The following is a 27,660-nucleotide window of genomic DNA, read 5'->3' as shown; positions in this document are numbered from 1 at the left end:
GAGAGCACCCAGACTCCCCAGGATCCACCCGCCAGCTCTTTCAGGCCTTGAAGCCAGCACCATCCTCAGAAACTGCATGGCCAGGGGCAGGGGATGGAAAGACTGAGGAGCTGGGGCGGGGGCTGCTGTTGACCTCTCCCACCTCCACCAGCAACTCCCTGGGATGTGGGCACCTCTTGACCCCACAGGGGAGAGGAAGTGGGTGAGGCCTTCCTGTCATGCCAGGCCAGGAGAGCAGGGTCTCAGGGCTGGGTGCTACTGCCCCAAAGTCCCTTTCCTAAGACTCCGGAGATGGATGCCACGCATCCAGGATAAACTCCCAGTGGCTCTTTGAGGTGCTGTAATCCAAGTGGAAGGGGAGCCCCTCAGGCATCTCCCCCAACCCAGATACCCTTGTCAGGAATGGTCCCGGCCTCCAGCCAGGTGCTGGTGGCCGCCCGGAGTGGCTGCCTCTCTGCTGGTCTGGACAGGGTCCCACTGGTCTTCTGCCCTTGCTCCCTCGAGGGCCTGGCCAGTTCCTCCTCCTCGGCTTTCCTCATGGTCAGGCGGATGTCTGAGCTCGAGTAGGTGTAGCCATGGCCGGCGGGGCAGATCTCCCTGAAGGCCTCTACAAGGTCAATGGTCAGAGACACACTGAAGGTGCTGTTCCTGCAGGGACCCAGGGCCCTCCCTGCCCTCCCTTTGGGAGACAAAGCTATTGCAGCAGCAAGGAGGGAGGGGCCCTAGGTTGGGTTAAGGAGTTGAGCAGGAAGACTAAGGTCTTCTGGCTTAAGGTTAGGTCCAGGTGGGGGGAAATGGCTACTGCTTATAGGAAGCTTGAGAGGGGGACAGAGGGTTACCTGTGCCAGGCAGGGGGCACTTCTCACACTTGCTGCCCCATGCTTTGCCCACTCGGCTGCAGCAGCATATCTGCTTGGTGATCCTCTGGGTCAGAGGCAGGGCGCAGGTGCCCGGCCCCAGTGACCGGTAGCACAGCCCCTGCTGCATGGAGACAGCCTTGTCCGCTGAAACAGACATAGCAGGTGGGGATGGGCAGGTGGCCAGCGGGAGAGAAAGCACAGGCAAGAGGGCAGAGGATGGAGGAGTGGCTGGTCGTGCACTCGGATTGGCCTGGCCTGCGTCACAGTCTGGGAGTTTGGGGCCCTGAAAATGCTCACAAGAGTGTTAGGAAGAATAGCGGAAGTGGAATGCTTCAGCACCTCCTCATGCTACCTGTCTGAGGGGACCCTGACGCCTACCCACATGGAGAACCTGTTTACAAGTGCTGAGTTACAAGTGTTTACCAAAGTCCAACATGGGCCTGGGGTTGAGTGGGGAGCAGAGTGCTCTGAGGGCCACAGACGAGGTGAGAACCAAAGGCCTGAGGGGAGCTTTCAGGGCAGGGACACTGTCATCTTTGTAATCAAGCACCGTGCACAGCGTCTGATGGATTGATGGATGGCTGGACCCATGAATCAATCCGGTGGACCACAGTGAGGGTGAGCTAGGCTGGGTTTCAATAATAACAGTGCCACTACCATTGTCCCCTTGCTTGTACTTTTTAAAATATATATATATATTTTTTATTGACTCCAGAGAGGAAAGGAGAGGGAGAGAGAGATAGAAACATCAATGATCAGAGAGAATCATAGATCAGTTGCCTCCAGCACACCCCCCACCGGGGATCGAGCCCATAACCCAGGCATGTGCCCTGACCGACAATCAAACCATGACCTCCTGGTTCATAGGTTGATACCCAACCACTGAGCCACACCGGCCAGGCTCCTTGATTGTACTTTGATAGTAAATATTATAGACTATTCTCTTATAAATTACCTCAAAGGAAGATGAGGAGCCATGCCTCATTGGAAGAGACTGAAATCTTCAGAGGGACGGATGAGGGGAAGAAGGGGTGGGGTGAAAAGGGCAACACTCAAAGTTGAGGAATTGATGATTCTGGGAGTCCTGTCAGGACTCTACAGCCCACGTTCAACTCCCTGCCCCACCATGAGCTACATGACCTCCTGGGTCTTATCTCCTTCATACTAAGGGCGATGGGTGGTGGATGCGGGTATTTCTGCCTGTCCCTCATACTCTGGTAGCAGCATCCTGGTTTTCCTGTGGGACCCACCCTTTATTCCCTCAGTCTTGGTCCCCCACTTCCTGGTTGAAGGAGTCTAGTCCATATCCTTCTCACAGTGATTGAATCAGGGATGGGCACTTGATAAGTAGGCCCATGATGTTAATTAGCTTTGGGACTCTTCCTGGATTATTAGAAAAGAGATGCCTTTTATGTTCCTATTTGTTGTTGTTGAGTTTCAAGGGTGGGAGGTTATAGGCCTAGAGTGTCTGGTGGGTACCTTTGAAGGAATAAGAAATCAACACCGAAGGAAGAGAGCAAGAGACATCCTAATGACACTGTGGGTGCCCGGATCCAGCCAAGCCTGAGGCACACCTACCTCTGGACCTCCTAGTTGTGTGGACCAATGAATCATTTTTGCTTACAGTGGTTTGAGTTGGGTTTCTGTCACTTGCAACCCAAAGACTCCTGACCAATAAACCTTCTTCACAGTGATATATGAGAAAGGGTCCTGTCCAAGGTCATGTGCCAGACACATGTCAGTTATTAGCCCGTCCACGAGCCATGGTCTCCAGGTTCAGTCTCTGCCTCCAGCAGCCACTTCCCTGGGGCTACTGTAGGGAAGGGCTTGGTCCCTTCGAGGTGGCACAGCTGGGACTATCAGGAGGCTGCCCAGCCCAGAGGGCCCTTATAGCTGTTCTACTAGCCCTGGTCAGTGCCAGGAAGGGGGGCAAAGCTCAGAAATGAAGGGAAGAGAAACTTCGTGCTTCTCCCTGCCCCCTTCATGGATATGAGTCATCAGAGGAGGCTGGATGGGGTAACACTAAGGAGGGGAGAGGGAGAACACTCAAGGGCCATCTCTGCTTCCCTGCAGTAAGGCTCTCTTTCTGGCACTAATACGTCACCTCCGACATTAAATACACCTGCCTAATAAAAGTGCGGGTGGGGTGGGGTGGGGTGGGGAGGAGAAGAGCTGTATGCCCCTCAAGGCCTTGATTGCCTGTCTCTGTCACCATGAGGTCTTCTGAGAGCGGCCTGACATATCCTCCCCACCCTGGGCCCCTCCCTCCCCTGGGTGTCCCCTCCCTGTGGAGACACACACTGGGCTGAGTCCTCCCTTCACAGGGGCGCTCCCTCTGGGTGGCGCTGGAGTCGTGTGCGTTCTGTGGTCTCCTCAGACCCAGTGCCTGGCCGTTTGCAGACTGAGGGCTTAGCCAGCCACAGGGAGCTCTGCTGAGTGGGGTGGCCGACCTGACCTGGGCTGTCACTTGGCAGAGACCGGTCAGTACTGGTTTTATTCAGCTCTGGTCAGGCCTCCCTGCCCCAGGAAAGCCCCGTCCGGACCGTGGCGTCAGCTCTGCCATCTGAGAGGGATTGTCAGCCTGGGCCTCTCCCCGCTGGAAACCACAGAGGTCAACTGGAAACAGCTGCCCGGGTGTACACGCACGCACACACGGACACGATGCCAATATGACTCGTGACACGTATGTGTTCACGGATGCAGAGACACATGCAGAACCAAGGGGATCACAGGATTGTGGAAAGGCCTGGGGCTGGCAGCAGTGACATTCATGCTGCAGACAGGCCCCTTCAGGCGCCGAAGAGGCAGCCTCCGCTCAGCCAGATGTTAGCACAGAGGCAACACACATCCCCCAAAGTAAATGAGGCCAAAGACGGAGCAGAAACGATTAGAGAAAAAACAGGAGTAGAAAAATCCCAAACTGCAAAGTCCCAAGAAATGCCGAAAGCCCGAAGTGGAGTAGCAGCTGTCTGTCCCAGCAGGAGGGGACGGACCCGTTTTTGTACGCTGGGCCCAATTCCAGGCTGAGTAGCAGCCACTGGGCCTTGGGAAGGGGCCTGGGGGAAACTTCTGCTCTGGGCCTGGCCCGTGAACCCCAAGGGTCCCATCTTGCCGCCCAGTGTCCCCCACCGCTGGTCCCCCCCCACCCCCACCCCGCACTCACACACGCAGCGGCTCCTGGACGGATCCAGCATGAGGCCGGGCCTGCAGGTGCACAGGTAGCTGCCCCTGGTGTTCACGCACTCCGAGTCCCGGCACAGGCCCAGGGTCAGGCACTCGTTGATATCTGCAGGGTTGGAGGAGAGGACCATGGACCTGCCCCATGAGGCCTGACGGAGGGAAGGGCTGGGGCAGAGCTCTTTAAATACTTTCTCCAAGTAAAGGGACAACAATAAGAGAAGCTGCCCTTTATTAGGTTGATCCCTCTCTCTGTGCCTCACTTTCCCATCTGTAAAATGGGGTTAATAAGAATAACTACCAGAGAGTCTCACATAGGAGAACAAAACAAATTAAAAATGGCAAATCACTTGGTCCTGGAACTGGTAATAATGATCATGATATTAAGAGCTAATGTTTACCGAGCGTCTCTTATGTGCCCGGTGCTTTACATGTGGTACCTCATTTAATTTCACAAACAATTTCACCAAATAGGTCCACCTGTCCTCATTTTATGGGTGGGGAAATGGCGGCTCTGGGAATAACTTGCCCAAATCCACTCAGCTAGTACGTGGCATGCTGGGATGCAAACAGGGGAAGAGGATAAGGGACAGCTGGGTTGGAGGGCGGAGAAAGGGCCTCCTGGTCCCTCCCGTTCAGCCCCAGAAGCAGCTCCCGGGCCCACGTCTGGGGAACAGGCCCGCAGCGAGCTGCAGGATGGAGGTACCGACGAGGGGGAGGAGGCAGGGGCTGTGCAATCGTTTAGGTGTCTGTCTCCACCTTGTGCAGCAGCCATGTCTAAGCCATCCCTGTGTACCAGCACCTGGCACAATGCAAGCAGCTCAGAGTAACACCCCAAAATTACCCCGTGGGAGTAGTAGAGAAGGATGGAGAGAGAGCGGAGGTGGCACACGTGGGTGCAGAGTTGGGTGGATCCCTTCGCAGACACGGAGACCACCACCCCAGACTCAGGAAGGGGGAGGTTTCAGGGGCAGGGCCTCCTGGGGAGGGCCCCTGAGCATCCTGTACCCTGGGGCTCAGTGGCTGGAGGGCAGAGCTCATCTGAGATTCTGGAAATAACTTCACCTTCCCCGGCTGGGAAACCACTGGACACAGTTAGGTATGAACAGCCTTACCGCACCCTCCAAGGGCAAAACCAAGACATCTCCACACCACTGTCCGCCAGGCCCTCGGCCACTGCCCCTGAGGGAGGCGGGCCCTGGGCTGGGCTGGGCTGGGCTGGGTCAGATGCCTGCCCTTTTGCCTGGTGCAAGCACCTTTCCTTATCCACAGGCCAGAAATCGCCTCTGGGGCCTGGCATCCCACAGGCAGGTAGCCCAGCCACCCCAGAGCGTCTTCAGGCTCTACCCGCCTGAAGCAGCCTCCAGGGGGAAGGCACCTAGGAGGCCACCTGGGTCAAGCCCTGGTCTCTGACCCAGCTTCACCCAAAGTAGCCATACAGACAGCGGTCGGTGCAAGGCAGCCTCCCCTGTGGGAAGCTTAGCTCCTCGCTGACCTCCGCCAGCCCCGGAAGCCTCTCACGGCGGAAAGGCCCGCTCCTGTCGTACCTATTGCCAGGCCCACAGCCAGCAGGGCTCCTCACTCAGAGCCTGAGCTGCTGAATGGCGGCTGCCTCCCTAGTGAAGCCTCTGGACCCCTCAGTCCCGGTCCCACTGCCCACCCCACTGGAATCCCCTGCAGAAGCCATCGCTGAGCCCCCCTCCCACCCTCTGTCGCAAGGGGCCCCTGGGCCTGGCTGCTCGGGGGCTTTCTAATGCAGAGCACTCTGGGCCTCCGCTGGCCTTACCGAGCCTGCCAGCCAGGCCAGCCCAGCAAGGACAGGAGTGTGCTTCATGGTCCCCTCTCCGTCTGTGCCTCCTCCCCACCCCTCCCCCCACCTCCGCCCGGCCGTGGGTTGAGGCAGGGGAAGCCCTGAAGGTGCTTGTTGGGCAAAGTCCACAGTCTCTGCTAACTCAGGCTGGCCTGGTCTCCCACCCTGGAGTCCAAAGTCCTCCCATCAGGGAGGTCAGCCCGGGAGGTGGGTGGATGTTCGGGAAGTGGGGTGACACCCTCAGATATGGCATCACGCATTCCTAGAGAGGCACCTGGCCCAGGTCCGGGAGAGGGTGGGGAGAGAAGGGGAGGAAGGGATGGGCTTGGCTGCAGGTCCTTTCTCAGGTTGATCTAGCCCATCCCCCGACTTCCTTAGGCCTCTGGAACCAGCAAACCCCAAAGCTTCCCCAAGCTGGGGTCTAGAGATCCCCAGTGGAGACCACGCAGGCAGTGTCCACCGATGATGCAGGGTGGGCAGAGGTGTTCCTGCAGCATCAGGCCTCCATCATTTCCCTTCCCCAAGCCCAGCCGTGGCCCTGGTCATCCTTACCTTGGCAGTGAGTGAGGTTGAGTCTCTTGTACCCCTGGGGACACTCCAGCTGGCCATTTTCAATCACTGGAGAGGCTGAGGAGTGAAGGAACAGACAGGTTCAATGAGGGCCCTTGGGCTCCTTTGTCACCCACGCTGGGAAGTGGGGCGCAGTCTGGATGTCCAGCTGTGTCTCCTTAGCTGAAATCCCTGCCCTGGCTCCCACCAGGCTCCTCTCAGTCCACCTCGCTCTTAATAAAAATGATACTAAGTCCCTATATATTTTGCATATGATTATATTACATACCATATATATTACTCTGTATCAATGTAATACAATATCACATATGATTGACACATGTATTACTTTTTTTAAACTTTTTTTGTTATAGGTTTGCAGGAAGTTGCAAAAAAATAGTCCCTGAGTATCCATCACCCAGTTTCTCCTAATGGTTACATCTTACATAACTAGAGTTGTTTTACTGATGTTTTTAAAAAATATTTTTAATTGATTTTTAGAGAGAGAAGAAGGGAGAGGGAGAGAGAGAGAAACATCAATGTGAGAGAGAAACATTGATCCTGCATGCCCCCTATCGGGGAACGAATCCAAAATCCAGGCATGTACCCTGACCGGGAATCGAACCAACAACCTTTCAGTGCACGGGACAACACCCAACCAACAGAGCCACACCAGCCAGGGCTGTTTTACTACTTTTTAAACATCTGGATACAATTCACACCCCGGCTCAGTTCAGTCTATTTTGATCTTTGGTTTAGCTGACAAAGTATCCTAGATCAAGAGGGAAGAAACTCATTAGTGATTGCCCTTATAAAACCATGACATTCATTTTTCACTCACATTTGCCAATCATGCGATGCTGTTGAAATCTGGCTAGTAAAATTCCATCTTCCCGTAGGGAGGTCAGTTAGTTGTTCTTACAAATTAAATTCTAAGTTAGAAAATTCCAACTTTCAAGTTTTTCAAGTGTGCAAATGGAGATGGTTTACAGCATCCCATAATAAGGAAATAATTCTCAGTGTTTCGGTATTGGTACACCTCCTGCCTTGATTTCACAACATTCCCCTTTATAGAGAAATTAAAAACTTTTTAATTAAAAAAAAAAAGAAAACACAGGGAAAAGTCTCCATTACTTTGGAAGGACAGACTAGTGTGTCGACCTTGCTGAAAAGCTCTAGCAGGTAGCAAACTACTGACAGCCATCTGTCATCACAGAAAAAGGCAGCAAATGTAGAATATCCATCTTTTTGTTTTTTAACAAAGAGTAGCTCATCTTTAAGTTGGACAATCCCTCTGCCAAGAAAGACATAGCCAGTAATTCTCAAAGGGCTCAAGGGATTTTCACAGACACTATTCCAACACAAAGTTCCGTAAAGATACCATCAGACTTTCAAGGTCTTGTTTTGTAAAGTTATCTGCGTGATGACTTCCGGTAGCAATTGATCTTCTGGCTTTGACTCGTTTACAGCCATAGCTGGCCCATGAAGTCTGCAGTGGAGGAATTTTACACCCAGTCCTCTCCACCGCTGTTACCTTCCTAGTCATAACATCAGTGGGTAAACTTCCAGAGCTGTTCAGTAAAGCTTATTTTTACTCAAGAAGTCATTTACTGTCGAGATTATATGTCCTCTGGTTCATCCTTTCTTTAATGGCTTACAAAAGGATAGTTCTTGCCCTGGCCGGGTGGCTCCATTGGTTGGAGTGTCATCCCATGCACCAAAAGGTTGTGGGTTCAATTCCCGGTCAGGGCACATGCCTAAGTGTGGGTTCAATCCTCAGTTGAGGTGCATACCAGAGGCAACCAATCTGTTTCTCTCTCTCTCTTTCTCTCTCTCTTCTCTCTCTCTCTCTCTCTCTCTCTCTCTCTCTCCCTCTCTTTCTCAAAAATCAGTAGACATATTCTCTGGTGAGGATTAAAAAAAAAAGATAGTTCTTTATATATTTTATGGTTGAAATGGATCCTTGCAAATACCAAGAGACGGGTACACCTATAGAGCAAAGTTTGCGTGGCTCGTTTTTAAATGTTTCTTAAATCAAGACAGTTTGACTCCTGTCATTAGCTGCTATCTCTGGGCACATTATACACTCACGGCAAGGTCAGAAGAGCTAATTAGATGCTGGGTAAATCTGCCACAATGTGTATCACTAAAGTGCCATGGCCTTCTTCATCATTTGGATCCCGGGCTCCACTTGGTGAGGGTTGCTGGTTAAAACTAGACGACATAATTGAAACACCCCGTGAGCCGAGCATTGCCGTATGCTGTGTGCTGTGATGTGCCCGACAAACACACGCGCAACCACCTTTTCTGGAACCCCACTCTTCCCTGCACTGCGTGTGCCAAACATGACCGCTGACCGTCTGACACACGGATCAAGTGAGGACATACATGAGTAAAGCTTCATTTTTTAAGATAAAAAGGATGTGGATATAACCTTTGTGCCCGCTGTGGAAGGTCTTGCTCAGGGGTTGCGTGTTGCTCCACCGTGGGGGCTAGGCTCAGCCTACAGCCCTTGAGCCGTGTGGTTCCTAGTGAGCAGGGAGGGCAGGTATCACCACCCCTGGCACCCGCCCCCGGCACCCGCCCCGGGCACGCCTCTCGAGTGCTCCCAACACACACAGGCCTCCCCGTGTCATAGCACTTAACACGGCGGGCTGTTTGCTTGCCTGTCTCCCCCCATAAAGTGTAAGCTCGTGAGGACAAGGCCCTTATCTTCTTCGTCGTTGCTCTGTCTCTGGAGCCGAGCGCAGCAGCGGGGACAGTATGGCACTCAGTCACGGTGGGATGAATAATCATAGCAAACACTAAAACAGCGCTCACTAGGGGCCGGGCCCTGTTCTGAAGGCTTTTCATATGTTAACTTGTTTAATCCTCATAACAGCTCTGGAGGCACTTACTGTTATTATCCCCATTTTATAGATGAGCAAACCGAGGCACAGAGGGGTTAGCAAACATGCCCTCGGTCACCCAGCAGGTGGCTGGAGCCGGGACTATGATCCGTGGCATCTGCCTCCAGAGGATAAATTCTGAACCATTCCTCTCTACTGCCTCCAGATAAATAAATGACTGACTTCGCGGCAAGCCTTAGGAGGTGTCTAAGCTGAGAATCCTAGGGTCTGGAGGTCACAGGAAGATGCCTGCTAGCAGGAAGGGTATCACCCTTTCTGGGAACTCTCCCTCTTCCTTGACCCCCGCCCTCCCCCTTTTTTTTTACAAGGGATCAAAAAGGAGGAGGTCAGAGGAACTAATTAGATGCTGCGCAAATGCTCCACAATGTATATAACCGAAGTGCTATGCAGCATCGATAGAGGAAACGGTGGAGAAGCTGTGCTGCCCTCACGGCCTCTCAGCTCAAGGATCAGAGAGTAGACAGAGAGGGCTTTGTGAGAGCTGGACAGAGAGAGAGTGCCTGGTAACCCATGATTTCCACGGAGACACTTGGAAGCTGCAGGTGACCTTGCATTTGGGACTTTTAGACCCAAGGAGGCCAAAGCAGCTCCTGAGGGGTCAGCTGGGATCCCCCTGAACTCCAAGGAGTCTGAACATCACAAAGTGCCCGGGAATCATGTAGGGCAGACACATGTGAGGAAACCGGGACATGTGGGCCTGGAACTCGGGTCTTCTGGCCTCTGACCCAGGCCCTGTCCACTCCCTGCGGCACCTCAGCCTGGGTACACCCCGGGAAGGAAGCAGAGGGCCGCTGGCTGCAGCCTGCCCCTGCCCTGCGCATTCTCCCCCTTGGCTGACGGGACTCCCAGGAAGGCCTCAGCAAGAGCAAACCAATGGCTGGGACAGTTTTGGTCCTGACCCCATGACAGAGCTCAGGGAGGAGGAGGTGGAGACATAAGTCTGGCCACAGGGCTTTTACAAGCATGCCGATCTCCGCTGTGATGACAGATGGCCTGCCACACACCCCTCTGCCCAGAGAACACACACACACACACACACACACACACACACACACACACACGCATGCACGCGCCAGATGAGGCTGAGCTCGATGTGTAGGGGCACGTGATCAGGCTGGAGCTGAAACCCCCCATTTGTAAACCTCGGGCAGGTAAGCTGGAGAGAAACTTCCACGTCCCAGAGTGGGTGAAAGAGGGCGGGTGCTGGGGCAGCCGGACCCGCATTCAATTCCTGGCTCAGTCTGAAGAGCTATGTGACCTGAGGCACATTGCTTATCCTCTTTCAGTCTTAATTTCTCTCATCTGTGGACGTGTGGACAGACACTCAGTTCGTGGGTTGTTGTGAGGATTAACTTGACTGAAACAATCAATGCAGACTGAGCTAGCACGCTGCCTGCCACAGCCTGTAGGCGTTCCCCAAGGATTTCTCCCTTCCTTCCTCCCTCCCTCCCTCCCTCCCTCCCTCCCCCCCTCCCTCCCTCCCTCCCTCCCTTCCTTCCACACAATCTGAAGGATAGCAAGCTAGCCTGCTGCCTGTCACTGGCTTGAGAGACTTGGGCAAATTCTCAACTTCTCTGAGCCTTCATTTTTTTTATCAGTAAAATAGGGATGAAACCTCCTTCCTTTGGTGGGGCGGGGGGGGGGGGGGGGGCGGTATTGTGAACACTGAACAGTATGTAAAACTCTGAGCACGATTCTTGTCACATGTTGGTAATTATCATAATATTCATTGTTCCAGATTTCCCTCCTTGGTGAAGTCCTAACGGCTCCTCCCAATCATTATAGAAGTTCTGCCCAAAGATGGGCTCGGACCGCTTCCTCAGGGTGGCACTGGAGCCGAAGTGGGCATCTTAGTCACCACAAGCAGTGAGGCGGAGAGAGGTCTGGTCCGAACCCTGGCTCAGACAGTGCCATCCAGCCACCCTACCCCATCCCGTCCTGGAGCTCCAGGCCAGAGACGCCACGTGTCAGGGACACTCCCGCTTGTGTAGGGAGGTGCTAACATGATCCCAGGCTTAGTTCCCAGGATGCTCCAAGTTCCTTGGAGAAGCTCTCAGAAAATCCCCAAGCCAAAGAAATAGTTTTGTGTTTTTTTCAGCCCAACAACTGAAATTTTGACAATCTCATTTTCAAAGAGCAGGAAACTGGGCATCTCATCCAGAGCCCCAGAGAAGAGGAACCCCACCCCAGCACAGCTGTTCCCCAAGCTGGGTACTCGGACTGAATGTTGTTAATATATTTCTTATTGATTTCAGAGAGGAAGGGAGAGGGAGATAGAAACATCAATGATGAGAGAGAATCATAGATCGGCTGCCTCCTGCACACCCGCTACTGGGGATCGAGCCCGCACCCTGGCATGTGCCCTGACCAGGAACCGAACTGTGACCTCCTGGTTCATAGGTTAATGCCCAGCCACTGAGCCACACCGGCTGAGTACGCTCGGTCCTCTAGCAAAAGCCAAGAACACAAGAAGCAGCACGGACAGGAGGCAGATTAGAGAGCGGCTAGAAGCAGAGGTCTGAGGTGTTATAGACCTGAGGTTTCAGGTTCAATTTCCTCATTTGTAAAATGAAGATAGTGAGACCGGAAACTCCTGGAGATATTGTTAGAATACAACAAAATGAGGAAGCACTGAGCATGGAGCCTGGCACTTAGGAGATGCTCCGAATAACGACGACGGTGACAATAATGACGTTGCTACTGTGACCGGACCCATGTTGCTCTGCTCCAACCTGGCGTCATGCCCACATCACCCTCACACGTCCACCCCCTCGGGGCTGGCGTCACAGACTGTGCCTGCCACACTCCTCGTGGGCAAGGGCCTGACAAAACCAAGTCAAACCCAAGCTTTCTTTATACTGAGTGTTTCCAAGAAACTTTCAGATGTATACACTGAGTGGCCAGCTTATGATAATCTCTGAACGCATAATAATCTGGCCACTCAGTGTACTCGTATCTCCAATGGGTACCAAAAGTATTCTAGACTTTTGCTGGAGATCAACCACCTATTTGCCCTGAGCTTTCTATCAGCCAGTGCAAAGGGGAAGACTGATCAGGTGCACGGTTTATAGTATCTTTGATATCAAATAAATGAGGTGCTTAAGAGAAGTACACTGAGTGGCCAGATTATTATGCGTTCAGAGATCATCATAATCTGGCCACTCAGTGTATATAAACCTCCATCCCCTCAAAAATCGATTTCCTTCCCCAACTCCTACAAACCTTGCTAAGGTAAGCACACTCCTCATGGCGGGGAGCTCAGCACTTCCGGGCACACCCCATTATACTGCTGGGCAGTTGCAGTTTTTTTTAAAAAAAATTCAGTCTCCATGTGGCTTTTTCTTTATACCCTCAGTTAGTTATAGGAGTTCCATTTGGCTGGTCTTCAGGTGGTTCTGCAAGGTGATTGTCCTCGTTTAGTCGTGATTTTGATGTGGTCGTGGGAGAAGTGAGCACAGCCTTCACCTGCTCCACTGTCTGGACCAGAAGTCCCAGCTGCCGTTTTTAACACGCTGTTGCTTTGAGTTGAGCTCTGCTTACCAGAGACATCCACACATCGGCCTTTGCCCTCCTGAACCGCACGGAACGAGCCTCCTCACTTCTCCCTGCGACACTTCTCCGTGCGTCTCAGTCAACGCTTAGGCCTGGGCTGCAGGTTGCTGCCCAGCCTGTCTATTCAACCCCAATCTTCTTGAGGAACGTTGTCCTTCGTGCACAATATAACTCATGAAACAATCCCGGGGTGCATCCTCCTGTCTGTGAAATTGTGGTTTGGGGTCCTGGTTTTCGTTGTCTTCAGGCAGGCCCAGGCCTCCCCGGAAGAGTTAGGGAGACCTTGGTCAGCTGTGGTGTTTGAACCCTAGCTGAACTTGTCCTGAGTGTGTGGCCTTGGACAAGTTCCCCAGGCTTCTCTGAACTTCCTTTCCTCACCTGCCAGGTGGGATAAAGAGCCTGAGCTTGCAGGGGGCGGTAACAATTCAATGAGATCGTGCCGGTGTTGAGCCCAGAAATGGGTGGTTGTGGTTGTGGTTGTGGTTGTGGTTGTGTTGAAGAGGGGAAGCTGCAGAGCAAGAGCCAGCTCTCCCTGGAGATGCGGGGCGGGGCCCGGGTTCCGAGGTGAACTCATCCCATGCCAAGCAGATGGAAAGACGATCTCGTGGCAAACAGCTGGAGCCACCAAGGCAAACCTCGAGCTGCGAGCCCGCCCTGCTGCCCCAGCAAGTGGGCCTTGGGCTGGACACAGCCAGTGCCAAGGCAGAGGGGGCAGCGGCCAGCTTTTCAGTCAACCTAGATGTCTGTCTTAGGTGAAAACTCAGAAATGTGGCTTCAATCAAAGTGCCTTTAAGGGCCAGGTGCTCTCCCGACCCTGGCAGGGGGACTTCGGAAGTTCTGAGTGGGGACCTTTGATAACTCCCATGGGGTCAGGAGGGTCAGCTGCATCTGCCATTCAGTGAAGAAAGAAGGGGGACCAGAGGCTAGCCTGGATCCACGGAGCCACCCCCCTGAGAAAGAGGGCCCTGGGGGATGTTTCTGGAAGAAAGGGGATTTGTCTGTGCCCTGTACCTGAGACTTGAAGGCAGTCCTGTTTCTGTGTCAGAAATAGCCGCATTCTGACATCAATGATGAGAGAGAGTCATTGATCGGCTGTCTCCTGCACGCCCCCACTGGGGATCGAACCTACAACTCAGGCAAGTGCCCTGACCGGGAATCGAACCGTGACCTCCTGGTTCATAGGTTGATGCTCAACCACTGAGCCATGCCGGTCAGGCATTGATTTTAATTCCTAAGTGTTTCTTAAATTAGCCCTACTCTTCTATTTCTGCTACTCTGATATTTACTTTTACTTTTTATTTTTTTGAATTTTCAAAAGAGTGTATTTGAGCGAAACTGACAATTGCTGGGAAACTAGATTTCAAATGCTTCCTGATCTCTACTTTTAATACAGACAGCTACATTACTGTGGGAGTTCCAGAAGAAGAAGAAGAAGAAGAAGAAGAAGAAGAAGAAGAAGAAGAGGAAGAAGAGGAGGAGGAGGAGGAGGAGGAGGAGGAGGAGGAGGAGGAGGAGGAGGAGGAGGAGGAGGAGGAGGAGGAGGAGGAGGAGGAGGAGGAGGAGGGGGAGGGGGAGGAGGAGGAGGAGGAGGAGGAGGAGGAGGAGGGGGAGGGGGAGGAGGAGGTGGAGGAGGGGGAGGAGGAAGGGGAGGAGGGGGAGGAGGAGGAGGGGGAGGAGGAGGAGGGGAGGAGGAGGAGGAGGAGGAGGGGGAGGGGGAGGAGGAGGAGGAGGAGGAGGAGGAGGAGGAAGAAGAAGAAGAAGAAGAGGAGGAGGGGGAGGAGGAGGAGGAGGGGAAATAGTATTCTGCAGGGACGTTCCCACAGTCCAGCACAGGAGCCTCAGAAGCCAGGTGATTTAGGGGAGGCAACAAAGTCACATGGCTCCCAGGCTGCGGGCTATATCACTCCCCCACCCCTGATCCTGCTAGACCTCCGCATTAAGGATGACAAAGTCCTTCCCTGAGATGCAAAGCCTTATTTTATCAGACAAATAGAGGCTCAGAGGGGCAAAGCCACCAGGGCTGAGAATGTTCTAGAACCCAGAAGTTTTGCCCACTATTCCTAATGCCACCCCTGCCGCTCGCCTTTCTCCCTCCCACTCTTGCACAGTAGCTTGCTTGTCATGCCTCCTTAAAGAAACATCCCCAGCCTGGCCCCGGGCTTGGGCACGGAGCTAGGTGTGTGGCACTCTGTCAACACAAACAAGGCTCCCTGCTCTTGCCCCTTCTCCGTACAATGACCAGCTGCACTTTAATGTGTTTTAAATGCTTTCATTGCCCTGGTCCTTGTTATTATGTCCTTTGGTGTGAAAGAATGCTCGCCATTCCAGGGCCTGCACCCTGGTGCCCAGCTTGCTGAGTGTGCTGAGCACAGTGGGGGTTGAGGGATGTGGTACCTGGGACAGGGCGGGGGTGAGGCTCAGCCTTGGGTGTGCTGCGCTCCGGGAAATGTGGCTCACTCTCTTGGTCTCACCTGCACATGCAGTTTCCTCGGCTTGCTAAGCAGTTCCCCATGTCTTTGGGTTACTCTGATAAGCCTTCGGATCTCATCCTGAATGTCACCTCCTCTAAGAAGCTTTCCCTGATTCACCAGTTTGAGCTAGGACCTCCTACCCACAGTGTACAGATGTGCAGGATGTGCCCTGCACAAAAGCACCACATTAAGGGGATCATTGGCATCCTAGATCTGTATGTTTATACGGGCTGTTTGGACCCGTGGAAGGCGGACCTTTCTCTGATTTGCACAGAGGTGCTGCAGGACCTATCAGTCTCTGGATCTGCTGTCCGTTCCCACTGCATCTGGCACTGTCTAGTCTCTGCACTAGCATTCTTTTTCTCTTTCTGACGCCCATTACCTGTCTTTGCCCCCCTCCTCTCCTCCCCGACTAGGCTGCAGGCTTGGAGACAGGAAGCCATGGGCACTGCTTTTGTGGAATTCTCCACGGCCTGTCCAGGGCCTGCACACTAGGGCCACTTTAAACTTACTAATTGTTGACTGAGTGGAATGTGGGATATGGGAATCTCAAGGGTCAGCTGGACCAGAAGGAAAAAGGAAAAACAAGGAAAAAAAGAAAAGTGGCACAGACATCTTTGGCCTGCAGGGGGCGATGCTGAGTAGCCTGACGGCACTCTTCCACGTGAGGCAGTGGGTCCATTCCCTTTTCCCTTTTTGGAGAGATCTTTCTAATAATACTATTAACAGCTACCATTTATGGACCTAACACTAGCACACGCATCATCTCATATACTCTCCACGGCAGCCCTGTGAGGCTGGCACTTCGACTGCCTGCCTGCCTTTGTAGATCAGAGACAGAGCAGAGAGAGGTCAGTCAGCAGGCAGAGCTGGGACTGACACCAGCTAGGTGCTGGGCGTTCAAGCCTGGGAGCTTCATACAACCTTTTGGTGCTTCACCAACAATTCTATTACCCGGCGAAACCGTCACACTTATTTTTAGTTAGGGAAATAGGGTCACTGCTCCAAAGCCGGGTCTGAAGTTAAGAACAGCCCTACCCCTCCCACCTTTGGGCTCCAGTCCAGGCCCCCCACAAAGCCAGCTCACCGAGTCGACTGCTGACGGTCCAAAGAAACACATGGCGGGCCCGGGCCCAGGAGTGAGGCCTGGAGGGGCAGACAGGCTGCACGGGCAGAAGCCATACGCAAGGCACAGGCACCTTGACACAGCCTCCCGACTGCAAGATCAATGCCCATGAGAGCAGCGTTTTGCTCACTCCTGAATGCTCAGAGCTTGGCACGCACGAGATACCCAGCGAGTATTTGCTGAGTGAGTGAATGAATGAATAAATGAATAAAAATATGTCAGGTTTTTACACTATCCAAAAGAGGGCAGGGAACTGGATTTTCCGTACCCAAGGCTGAGGACATTCTGGGACACACACCCAGTTCCTGACTCAAAGACTGGAGACAGAAAACAGGAGGAGAGGAGAAGGCCTGGGGGCCCCTCCAGGGAGAGAACGAGGGAGACACCAAGTCACCAAATCAAGACCCCTGGGCCCCTGGTACCTGGGCAGGGGGTATATGGAAAGGGGCGCAGGGGTAGAAGAGGGCCCAACAGGGGATGGGATCCCTAAGATCCGAGCAAGAACACTGGCAAGAGGGAGGAACCTTCCCAGGCACTCAGATGGAGCAGGCAGGCCAGGCTGCCCTGGGCAGAGGGGCTGAGCTGTCTGAGCCCTCAGCAGCCTCAGCCAACCGCCAGAGGCAGCCCCGAAGCAGATGTGGAAAGGCTGCCCAGTCTGTCAGCGTGTTCTACCTGCCTGGCTCCTGAGACCCTGGTAGGAGATGGGTGGCGGGTAAAGCAGAGGCCAGGCCCTGGGAGAGCTTCCCACACAACCCTGGACCCTGGCACCCAGCACTCACCTGGTCTGGGCGGGCAGGGGGCACACAAGGTCACCCCCCAGAAGGCCCCCACACTGCCACAGCAGTCTTCCTGGGTAGTCAGCTCCAGCAGGGGGTTGGCACACTGGAAAAAAGGCCATGGCATGTGTCACCGCTTCCCTCCCCTGCCGTGCACAGAGATGGCCCAGGGGAGCCTGAGGCAAGTGCTCCCTCCCCCCACACCTTGCCAGAGGATACCCCCACCCCAGGGAGGGTAGGAAAGAGTCAACTGATGTTCCAGAAGGAAGCTGACAACCCTGCAGTCCACTCAGCAGACCCTAAACTTGAGGGGTGGGACACACCCCAGGCAGGATAAGCTCTTCTCTATGAGGTCTGCAAACTGCCTCCTTCCATGCCTCAGCCCTTCGATGGGGGACCCCAAAGGATGGGCTTTCCTCTGTCCAACTCCATGGTCACCCACGGTGCCAACCTTCCCCATGGGGACGGCCCAGGCTCAGGGACACCACAAGCTGAGGGGCCAGGGAGGGTCTGGGGACTCAGAGTCCCTATCCCTTGGTTACTGCCGACCTCCTCCAGTCCCCTAAAGTCAGGAGGGATTTCTGGAAACACCAAACTGCAACCCCAAGAAAAACCAACCTGGGTCGGGCTTAGCTTCTGTACTGAGGTGCCTGGGCTCAGAAAAGCTCGTCGGATGTTCCATCACTGACTGTGGTTGCTTCCAGATGGGTGTGAGGTGTCTCTCATCATTGTACCCCACCAAGGCTTTGGGGTTTAACCTGCATTTGCTAATTCCTCATCTCTGTGACCCCACTCTCAGCTGAATACCAAACTCTCGCCAGATGTAAGGGCCCCACTGTCCTTGCACCAGGGGCCCCTGGACTCAGCTCCAGGAGAGCCCAGGATTTACTGGGGCCGAGGACCCTGGTGCCCTGCTCTGCGTGCACTGACAGGTGCCTCGTGGAGCCCAGGAAGGAGGCCAGCCTGTCTGCACTCAGCAAGTGCAGGCCTAGTTTTCCCACCTGGGGGATGGGAGACTCGGGGGACACTTACGTTCCATAAGAATGAGGAGGAGAGAGAAGAGAAGGAGCAGAGTTGGGGGCGGGGGCAATCACTGTCTGGAAGCTTCCAGGGCTTTCTCACCTGGCCGTTCACACTGCTCAGGTAACACCGGCCCAGCAGCCCCTGAGGCCTGGGTGCCGCCGGGGGCAGTGGCCGAGGGGCCTCTCCATGCCGAGTGGGGATGCTGTTGCTGTCCCAGTGGCTGTGGCCAGGGCTGGCAGGGAGCCGGGGCACAGGTCTGGTCTCCACGCTGTTCTCCTCCGGGGCCTCCTCGGCCTCGCCCCGCACCCGAGCCACCTGGTGCACCTGCACGGAGGCCTCGGGCGGGTGGTGAATGTGCACCTTCACCAAGGAGGGGTTCACAGAGGCTGGGCACAGGGGCTGGGGTCAGAGTTGGGGAAACAGGGCCCCACCCTCTGAAGAGTGTCCTCTAGCCCTGGGCCAGGTGGGCCACTGGCCGTGAGAGGCCCCTCAACCCTCCCTCATTTCTTCAATCTCTACCCAAACTTCAGCACAATTCCCCAGTGAGGGAGGACAGGATGAAGGACAAACTCCTTCACATCTTGCCTTTCAACAAAGGACCTTCATTATCAACTTCTAAGCTACCTTCCTGACTCCACCTTCCCCATGGTCCTGTGCACCCCTGAGCTCCAGCGCACTGAGCCTGTGTGGTCCCACCTCCGTGCCTTCGCTCATGCCAGTCCCTCCGCAGAGGGACCCCTCCCCTCCTCTCTGCATAACCAAAGGTGCCCATTGTTTAAGGCCTAACCGAAGTCCACCTCCTCCATGCAGCCTTCCCTGAGCACCCTGGGCTTAGGGGGCTCTCCATGCCCTGACCTCCTATATTTAATTTGACACCTAGTAATGGAAGGCAGGGGAAATGCAGTATTCTTTAATGCTATCTCTTTCCTGTCCATCCTCCTCTGTTGTCCAGGTTCATGGGTTCCTTGAAGGCAGGACCTTGACCTCATACTCTTTTGTCCCATGCATAGCACTCGTATGGGGTAAGGGCAAATACATTGCTGAATTCAGATGGGAGGGCAAAGAGCAGTTTAGGGAATAAAACTGGGGCCCGAGGGCGGAGGAGAAGGAGGGAGGTTTGACCGTGAAGAAAGGCCTGGAGGCCGGTCCCCTCCACCACAATGCCACTCCCACCCTCCCGGGTAACCCAGGCCGCCCAGCCCCACGTCCCAGCCCTGCACTCACCCAGCTGGTTGGAGAGCGGCAAGGTGAAGGTGGACTGCCTCAAGGGGCCCTCCAGCGGGGCCCTGTGGCGGGAGCCCCTCTCCGCAAGCTCCCTGTCCAGCTGTGGGGCGGGCAAGTGGCAGAACTTCCCGGTGGAGTTGGAGGGGCACCAGCACTCGTCCCTGCCGATGCAGCGGCCTCCATTCAGGCAGGGGATCTGGCAGAAATCTACAACATGGACCTCAAGGTGACCGGCGGTGGAAGAACATAGCAGCACCCCCCCCTCCCTCCCCGATGTCGCAGTGGGTGACAACGAAGCAGGGCGCAGTAGCGCTCCAAATCTGCACGGCGTCGCCTGAAATGCAGGGACTTTCCAGGAGGCCCCGGGGGTGAAGAAGGGGAGATAAGAACCAGCCCCTGCCTTTTTAAAGAGCCCTTTCATGCCTTTCCTCGACCCCCCAATAACCTGGGAGACAGGGCCAGCCAGGAACTGTCGTCTGAGGGCAGAAGGGACTCACAGATGCGGAAGCCAGACTTGGGGTCGTGCCCATGACCGCCCTGGCTGTACAGGGTGGTGGTGTCGCCACGCTCACAGCTGTTGGCGCAGTGCCCGTAGGCACAGGTCTGCTTGCAGATGGTGGGAGTGAAGATGATCTTGATCTTCTTGATTTTCTCCGTGAGGTTCAGCCCTGCAGAGAGAGGGCTTGGGTCTAGGGGGCAGGGCTGAGAGGCACAGCTGTGGCCTCCAGAAGCTGGTTGGAAAGGCCCCGGGACCAGGGGTGAGTCCATCCCAAGGGCATTGGCTAAGTGCCCACTGGATACAAGGTCCCATCGTTGGGGCAGGGTACCACCTGTGAGAAGCTCCCAGGCGAGCATTTATTGAGGGACGTCAATGTGCAGCCAATGAGCTCATGCTTTATGCACATTACTCTAGACCAGTGATGGCCAACCTATGACACGCGTGTCAGCACTGACACGCGTACCCATGTTTGATGACACGCGGCCGCTAAGGCGGCCGCATGCCGAGGATGAAACATTTGCTGCTCCTGAGGATGAAACATTTGTGAAATAATGTTTTTTCCTCAAAGTGGCACACTAGTTATGTATGACACACTAGTTATGTTTGACACACTAGTTATGTATGACACACTAGTTATGTTTGACACACTAGTTATGTATGACACACTAGTTATGTATGACACACTAGTTATGTTTGTTATGTTTGACACTAGTTATGTTTGACACACTAGTTATGACACACTGAGTTATGCTCAGTTTTTTGGCAAAGTTTGACACACCAAGCTCAAAAGGTTGCCCATCACTGCTCTAGACGCTCTTGAGTCTTATTTTAGGTTGAACCATTAGAAGATGCCACTTTTGTAGATTAGGATGGTTGAATATTGGCAGTGTTCCTACATCCAAGCTAATATTTCCAATTCACAGGTAAGGAAACAGGCTTGGAGAAGGTTGGGTTGCAAGTGGTGCTGCTGGGCTTTGAAGCAAAGGGCACAGAACAGAATGCAGCTCAGACCTGCCGGAGTGCAGAGTTTTCTAGAAGTTGAGGAAGATAAAGCCTGAAAGAACGATTGGAGACAGGTTTAGGGGTGGGAGGAGGCTGGTTGTCAGAACAAGGATTGGTACTTTATTTGGTGGGTAGTAGGAAGTCCCTGAAAATTGCAGTAAGAGATCCAAGCGGAAATGTGGGGGACGAATGTCCTCCCAGCTCGTGTGCAGGTGGAGGGGAGGCAGGTGACCAAGGGGGAAAGTCACGCAGCGGTGTGAGCTGAGGTTTCTTCACTTCGGGGTGGTAGCAGTGGACGTTCAAAGGAGGGGTGTTCATTTGGTGTGGGGAGTCCAGAGAGGGAAGCGGCAAGGCAGAGGGGTGGAGGAGGGAAAGTGTGAAAAGTCTATGCGGTCACCCGGTCAAGAAGCTTGACTGATGGGAGAGGAGGGAGAGAAAGCCAGAGAAAAGTGAAGAAATAAGTCTGTGTGTACCTGGTATAAGCTGCCAGGAAATACAGGCTAGGAGAGGTACAGGTTGGAGGGGAGGACAGAGGGGCAAGGGGAGGACCTGTGAGGCCTAGCTTTCCAGAGCAATCAAGAAAGGAGGTGTGACCCATGGACACAGACAATAGGATGGTGAAGGCCTAGGGTGGAGGGCGGGGGAGGGCTAGAAGAGGTCAATGCGGTGGGGGGAGGGGGGAGGAGAACATATGTAATACTTTCAACAATAAAGGTTTTCAAAACAAAACAACAACAAAAGAAAGGAGGTGTGTGTGCCTTCGACAAGAAGAGGGACACCCCCTTTTCAAGATGACAAGAAAGGAGGTCATCTTGAAAACATTATACTAACTGGAAGAGGCAGCCATAAAAGGCCACATTTTGTATAATTCCATTCATATGAAATGTCCAGGACGTGCAAATCTCTAGAGACAGAAAGCAGATCAGTGGGGCCAGGGGCTGGGGAGACGGGGGAATGGGGAGTGACTGCTTAATGCCTATGAGGGATTTGGGGTTGTTGTTTTTTTTCAGAGTGATGACGATGTTCTAGAATTAGTTCACAGTGGCAGTTGCATCAGATTGTGAATATACTGAAAACCACTGATGTGTACACTTTAAAAAGTTATGTGAATTATACCTCAGTTTTCAAAGTGGAACAAAGAAGAAATGAAATCAGCATGGTCAGGGGTTGAGGCGAAGGGGGCACTGTGCTTGTGGTGGGGCAGGAAGGGAGGAAGGCAGGAGCTCCATGGCGGTGCAGGCGTGTCCATGTGCCTAAGGGTTGGGACCTGGGAAAGTGGGAGCAGCTGGAGTAGCTGCTCTGGGGAATGGGAGAGCGTGCCCAGGCACACGGGGAAGGATCGTTGGGCGGTGGCCAATCATGTGCGGAGGTGTGAATCCACGGGGACCGCCGGTGGTCTCCTCTGGGAAGCAGAGGACCAGTTATAGGTGCTAAGGAAGCAACTGGTTGGGTTGGTCCAGGAGGTTTATAGGAAGGATGAGTTGGAAGGGCCAGGGCCAGGGAGGTGAGGTTTGTAGCCAGACATGAAGGCAGTGAAGGCAGGACAGGTGACAGATGGGGCAGAGATGGAGCAATCCAAGTCTAAGGGTCTCAAAGGGACAAAGCCCCGATCAGCTGGTTTGGGACCCCTGGGGCCTGGCACTGGACAATTGTTTGTTGACTGGCTGAGAGGACGAGGGACAGATGACAACTCAGCCCTTCAGTGAGAATGGAGGAGAGAAGCAAGATGGGGAGAAGAAAACCGAAGCTTTAGATGCCCTGCTCTTCTAGGGCCCCAAGACAGGGCATCCTTACCCCAGGGGGGTGACAGGTGGTCCAGATATGCTGCCTGCTGGGCACCATCCCTCCGCTCAAGGCCTGGTCCCGCGGGCAGGGCATTGGAAGTCAGCTGGCCATTGCCTGTGGTGGCCGGGTAAAGTCTGACGGTCCGGGACAGCCCCACGCGCTGCTGGGAGGGGCGGGTCTGGCTGAGCTCACTCAGGCTCCTGTGGAGACAACCGAGGCGCAGGGGTTTGCACTGAAGAGCAGTGTCGCTGAGCAATCCCTGCTCAGGATGCCCACCCCCACCTGCACCAGAAGACTGCGCTCTCTTTGGCTGCCAAGAAAATGAAGGTGCCCTGGCAGAGGACTGCGCTAAGCCAGCCAGCTAGGTCAGTGGGAGTGCCTACCCATATGTGGAAAAGCCAGGCTTTGGCTGGGTATTCTGGGCAAGCCACTTAGCCTCTCTGGGCCTCAGTTCCCTTGGCTGTAAAATGAAGGTGTTAGACTGGTCCCATGTAGCTCTAACCTTCAGAGTCTTTGAGACGCTATGGACCAGCCCCTGCCTCCAAACCAAGTCCTGTGTCTACCCACTGCCACTTCTTCTTTTTTTCTTTATCCTCACCCAAGGATATGTTTTTATTGAGAGAGAGAGAGAGAGAGAGAGAGAGAGAGAGAGAGAGAGAAATATTGATGACATGAGAACATCGATCGGTTGCCTCCCTTACATGCCCTGACCAGGGATTGATGTATGGAACAACACTCCAACCAACTGAGCCACCCGGCCAGGGCCCTCTGCCCTTTTCTTTCCTTTTTTTTTTATTTTTTAAATCCTTACCTGAGGATATTTCTTCCTTTGATTTCTAGAGAGAGTGGAAGGGAAGGAGGAGGGGGAGAAGTAGAGATAGAAACATCGATGTGAGAGAGACACATCAATTGGTTGCCTCCCGCATGTACTCCCACCAGGGCTGGGGAACCTGCAAGTGAGGTATGAACACTTGACTTGGAATCAAACCGTGACCTCTTGGTTTATAGGTTGATGCTCAACCGCTGAGCCACGCCGGCCCTCTGCTACTTCTTAATGCAACCTTTCCAGCACACCTGTGGCATAGGTGCCCAACATATACACATTCACAGATTGATTCAGGGGCAGAACTTAGAATATCCCTTTCACTTATTTTATTGCAAAAATAATATAACAGCAACATTCAAGGAGAAAAAAAATGAATTCATCACCCCACCCCAAAAGAGCAAATAATTTTGCATATTTCCTTTCAACCTTTGCTCAAGTACATGTTCTTAAACTAGTGTCATCACCTGTAGATTTTTCACTTAACATGCTGTCACTAGTTTCTCTCATTGGAACCCCACGCTAATGGTCCCAAGATTCCTGAGCTCAAATCCCTTAAGGGCCAGCTGAAGACCAGCAGGGTAACCACCAGCTTGCCTGGACAGTACATCCCCATAAGGATGTCCCTTAGTTAAATATGATGTGCCTACACCCTGCCCAACACTCTCAGGTGTTCAAACGGCAACGGGAAAACAAGTGGGTAAGGGGCTCTGTGCCCTCCCCCCACCACCTTCACCCCCACTGGCGACTCCACCTTATCTCATTTATAAGTGGGCTTTCATATGCGATTTTGCTTGGTAAGTAGTCTGCTGCCAAAAGAACATTTAAAAACATCACTGCAAGGTGGACAGGACAGTTATAGCTGCCATTCATTGAGCACTGATTCAATGCATCATCTTATTCATGTTATTTTATTGAATATAAAAAAGTAAGTTGCAGAACAATGTGGATAGTATGCTTCCGGTTTTGTGTTTTAAGAAAACTTCTCTCTCTTCCCCCCCCATCCCCCTAAAAACATTTACACAGGCATCGGAAAGGTCTGGAAGGACCTGTAAAGAGTGGCTGCCTCTGGGGAGTGCGGGTGCCTGTGTATGTCTAACTACTGCTCTAAACGTTATATGTTTCTGTACCTGTGGAATTTTTTCAGTAAAAATTTTTATAGAAAACATGCATCCTTTGGTAATAAAAATAAATCTCTATTTCTCCCAGCAACTCCATTTTATAGAGAAGACAGCTGAAGCTCGGGAAAAGCATGTCAAATGTGTGTAAATACCGAGGATCCACAATGGATTAGGATGGCTAACAGAGGTGTAGGAATTCAGATGTAAGAAAGACTGACACTTGAACGACCCATTCAAGAGATGGTTAGGAATTTTACAGTCAAAAGTGAGGAGCAAGACATAAGAAAATGGATGGAGGTGGGAAGCATGGGCCATATTTAAGGAAGAATAAGGAACACAGTTAGACAAAGCATAGAACTGAGGAGAGGGGAAGGGAGATAACATCCATGCAGTGCCTATCAGGCAGTGGCCTGGTATGTGCTATGTGTTTTACGTAATATATTATCTACTTGTCCAAACAACCCTATGATCAAAACCCTAGGCTTGGCCAAAACCACCTTCAACAAAGTAAAATGACAAAATGAGAAAAATATGCGCAACTCATGTATAGAAAAAGACCAATTTCCATAAAATATAAAGAGCTCTTACAAAGAAAAAAGACAGACCAATAGCCCAAAAGGAAAAATCAGCAAAGGAATAGGAACAGCTCACAGAAAAAAAAAATGCAAGTTTTCCTAAACACATGAAAATTGCTCAATCTTTCTCATTCTAAGAGATGTGCAAGTGGAAACTGCTCTGAGATGGCATTCTGTAATCCATCAGATTAGCAAAAATCCAAAAGTGTAATAATAAACTAATTTGATGAGATCATAGATTATGCCAAAACAGGCACTCTCAGGTGTTGTTGGTAAGGATGTAAATTGATACAGCCCTTATGGACAGCAATTCGGCAAAGTCTACCCACAGCACAGTGCATCTATGCTTTGCCCCTCCAGTTACACCTCTGAGACTGTGCTGCAGATAAACCTGCTGTGGTGGGTGCTGCAGGTGCCCAGCCCAGGTCCCCAGTGGCTTCTTCTGAGTCCTGCTCTAGGCTGATGGCAGCCACGTGACAGGCTCCGCCCACTATCATGACCACTAAGCCAATGGCTGCTTGAACCAGAAGCTCAAAAGCCCCACCCCCTTGCCTCAAGGTGGGACCACTCTGCTCGCTCCACCCTTAATCAGGCCTTGGCTTGATTTCTCCAGAACCAATTCTCACTTGGCTCTTCCCACCTGCCCATTCTTTTATTTTATTTTCTTTTTAAATTTAACTTGATTGTTGAAAGTATTACAGATATTCCCTGTTCTCCACTCATTGATCCCTTCTAGCCCATCCCCGGCCCTGCCCCAGGCCTTCACCACATATTGTCTGTATCCATGGGTTATGCATATATGCATATAAATTCTTTGGTTAATCTCTTCCCACCCACTCACCCATGCCTTCCCTCTGAGATTCGACAGACGGTTCCATGCTTCTGTGTCTCTGGATCTAGTTTGTTCATCTGTTTATTTTGTTCATTAGATTCCACATATGAATGAGATTATGTGACACTTCCACCTATCCATTCTGCTTCCCTCCCTCCCTTAGCTCTCCCCCAATAAATCACTAGAATCCATTTCCCAGCTGCACCTCCAGGGGAATCTGACCTAAGACACTTGCAAATGTCAAAAATGGTGGATGGGCGAGATTATTCATAACAGCGCTATTTTGTAATAACAATATTTTGTAAGGAATAGAAACAACTTAAGTGCCCTGCCCTAGGGGATTGGTCAAACAAACTAGGCTACCTCCACAGGATGGAGTCATCCGCCCTCAAAACAGAAAGAAGCAGCCCCTTGACACCGAAGGGAAGGTCTCCGAGATGCACTGAAAAGTGGGAGAACAGCCCCCGATCTGGCCCTCTCACTGTGTTTGTACAGACAGCGAAACAACAGTCATCTTTTTACATTTTTAAATGGTTGGGAAAAAAATTAAAAGAAGAAGAAGGCTGTTTCATGACATGAGAAAGTGATATGAAAATCAAACTTAAGTTTCCATAAATAAAGTTAATTGGAACACAGCCGCACTCATTGTCAGAGGCCTCGGTGATGGCAGAGCTGAGGAATCGCAGAAACCATCTGCTGTTCAAAGCCTAAAATATTTACGAGCTGGCCTTTTATGGAGAAAAATCTGCTGACTCCCCGTGTGGGACATGTAAACTTTTGGGTAAAAATAGAGAAAATAAGGACACCTGTTGCATTTATTTGCATATTCATCAGGCAACCTTGGAAGGATGCCCTGGGAAGTAGTAACAGTGGGAAGTGGGTGGATGGGGAATGAGCTAGTGTTACAGTGTAATGAATACTCTCTCTGCGCCAGCCTCTGTACCAGCCTCTATGCCAGCAATGTACATCGCATGCATCATCTCATGTGGGCCTCTCCATACCCCTAAGAGTTACTCATTATCCCCATTTTACAGTCAAGAAAACAGGGGAGGGATTTTCTACGCCTTGCTGAAGGTTGCAGAACTCCCAGGTACAGAGTGAGGTGACCAAAACAGGTTAAGTTCATCCCTAAGCCACCCCAGCACTTGTGATTTCTTTATCACTGGTTTACAGATGAGGACATTGAGAAGTTAAGAAGACTAAGTCTGGTGCATATGGGGGAGGGCCTGAAATGTGGGGGAGGGGATCCTGGGCTGTACTGGATGCGGGGGGCCGGAGGGGGGGGTCCCTGGAGACTTTGGAGCAGCCCAGCCTCTTTCACTCATTCAAGAAGCACCTACTGAGTGCCTTCACATGCTAGGCACTGAGGTCCAGGGATGGCAAAGACCCTCTTACTCTGTCTGCTTCAATGGAGGCTTGGCAAAGGGACTGGCATCCAGGCAAAGGAGTGGGGGCACAGTGGAAGCCACACATTAGCTGTGAGATATTCGTGGTCTTTAAGAAGGTCTAGGACATGATAGGATGGGCCTTTTAAAATGATCATTAC

General features: G+C 52.6%; 1 protein-coding gene across 1 annotated transcript in view; it reads right to left on the bottom strand.

Moving 5' to 3' along the window:
- The window catches only part of LTBP2 (latent transforming growth factor beta binding protein 2), a 94,489-nt gene that overhangs the window by 30,056 nt on the left and 36,773 nt on the right, over nucleotides 1-27,660 (bottom strand). Inside the window, 9 exon segments of the mRNA XM_054715918.1 lie at nucleotides 392-607; nucleotides 840-1,004; nucleotides 4,024-4,146; nucleotides 6,400-6,474; nucleotides 17,234-17,336; nucleotides 18,353-18,639; nucleotides 19,478-19,684; nucleotides 19,975-20,145; nucleotides 22,773-22,963. Of these exon segments, the coding sequence (XP_054571893.1) occupies nucleotides 392-607; nucleotides 840-1,004; nucleotides 4,024-4,146; nucleotides 6,400-6,474; nucleotides 17,234-17,336; nucleotides 18,353-18,639; nucleotides 19,478-19,684; nucleotides 19,975-20,145; nucleotides 22,773-22,963 (1,538 nt within the window).

This window comes from Eptesicus fuscus, chromosome 5 (assembly GCF_027574615.1).
Source record: "Eptesicus fuscus isolate TK198812 chromosome 5, DD_ASM_mEF_20220401, whole genome shotgun sequence".
In the NCBI taxonomy this organism is placed as follows: Eukaryota; Metazoa; Chordata; class Mammalia; order Chiroptera; family Vespertilionidae; genus Eptesicus; species Eptesicus fuscus.
This window is presented reverse-complemented; position numbering and strand designations above follow the sequence as displayed.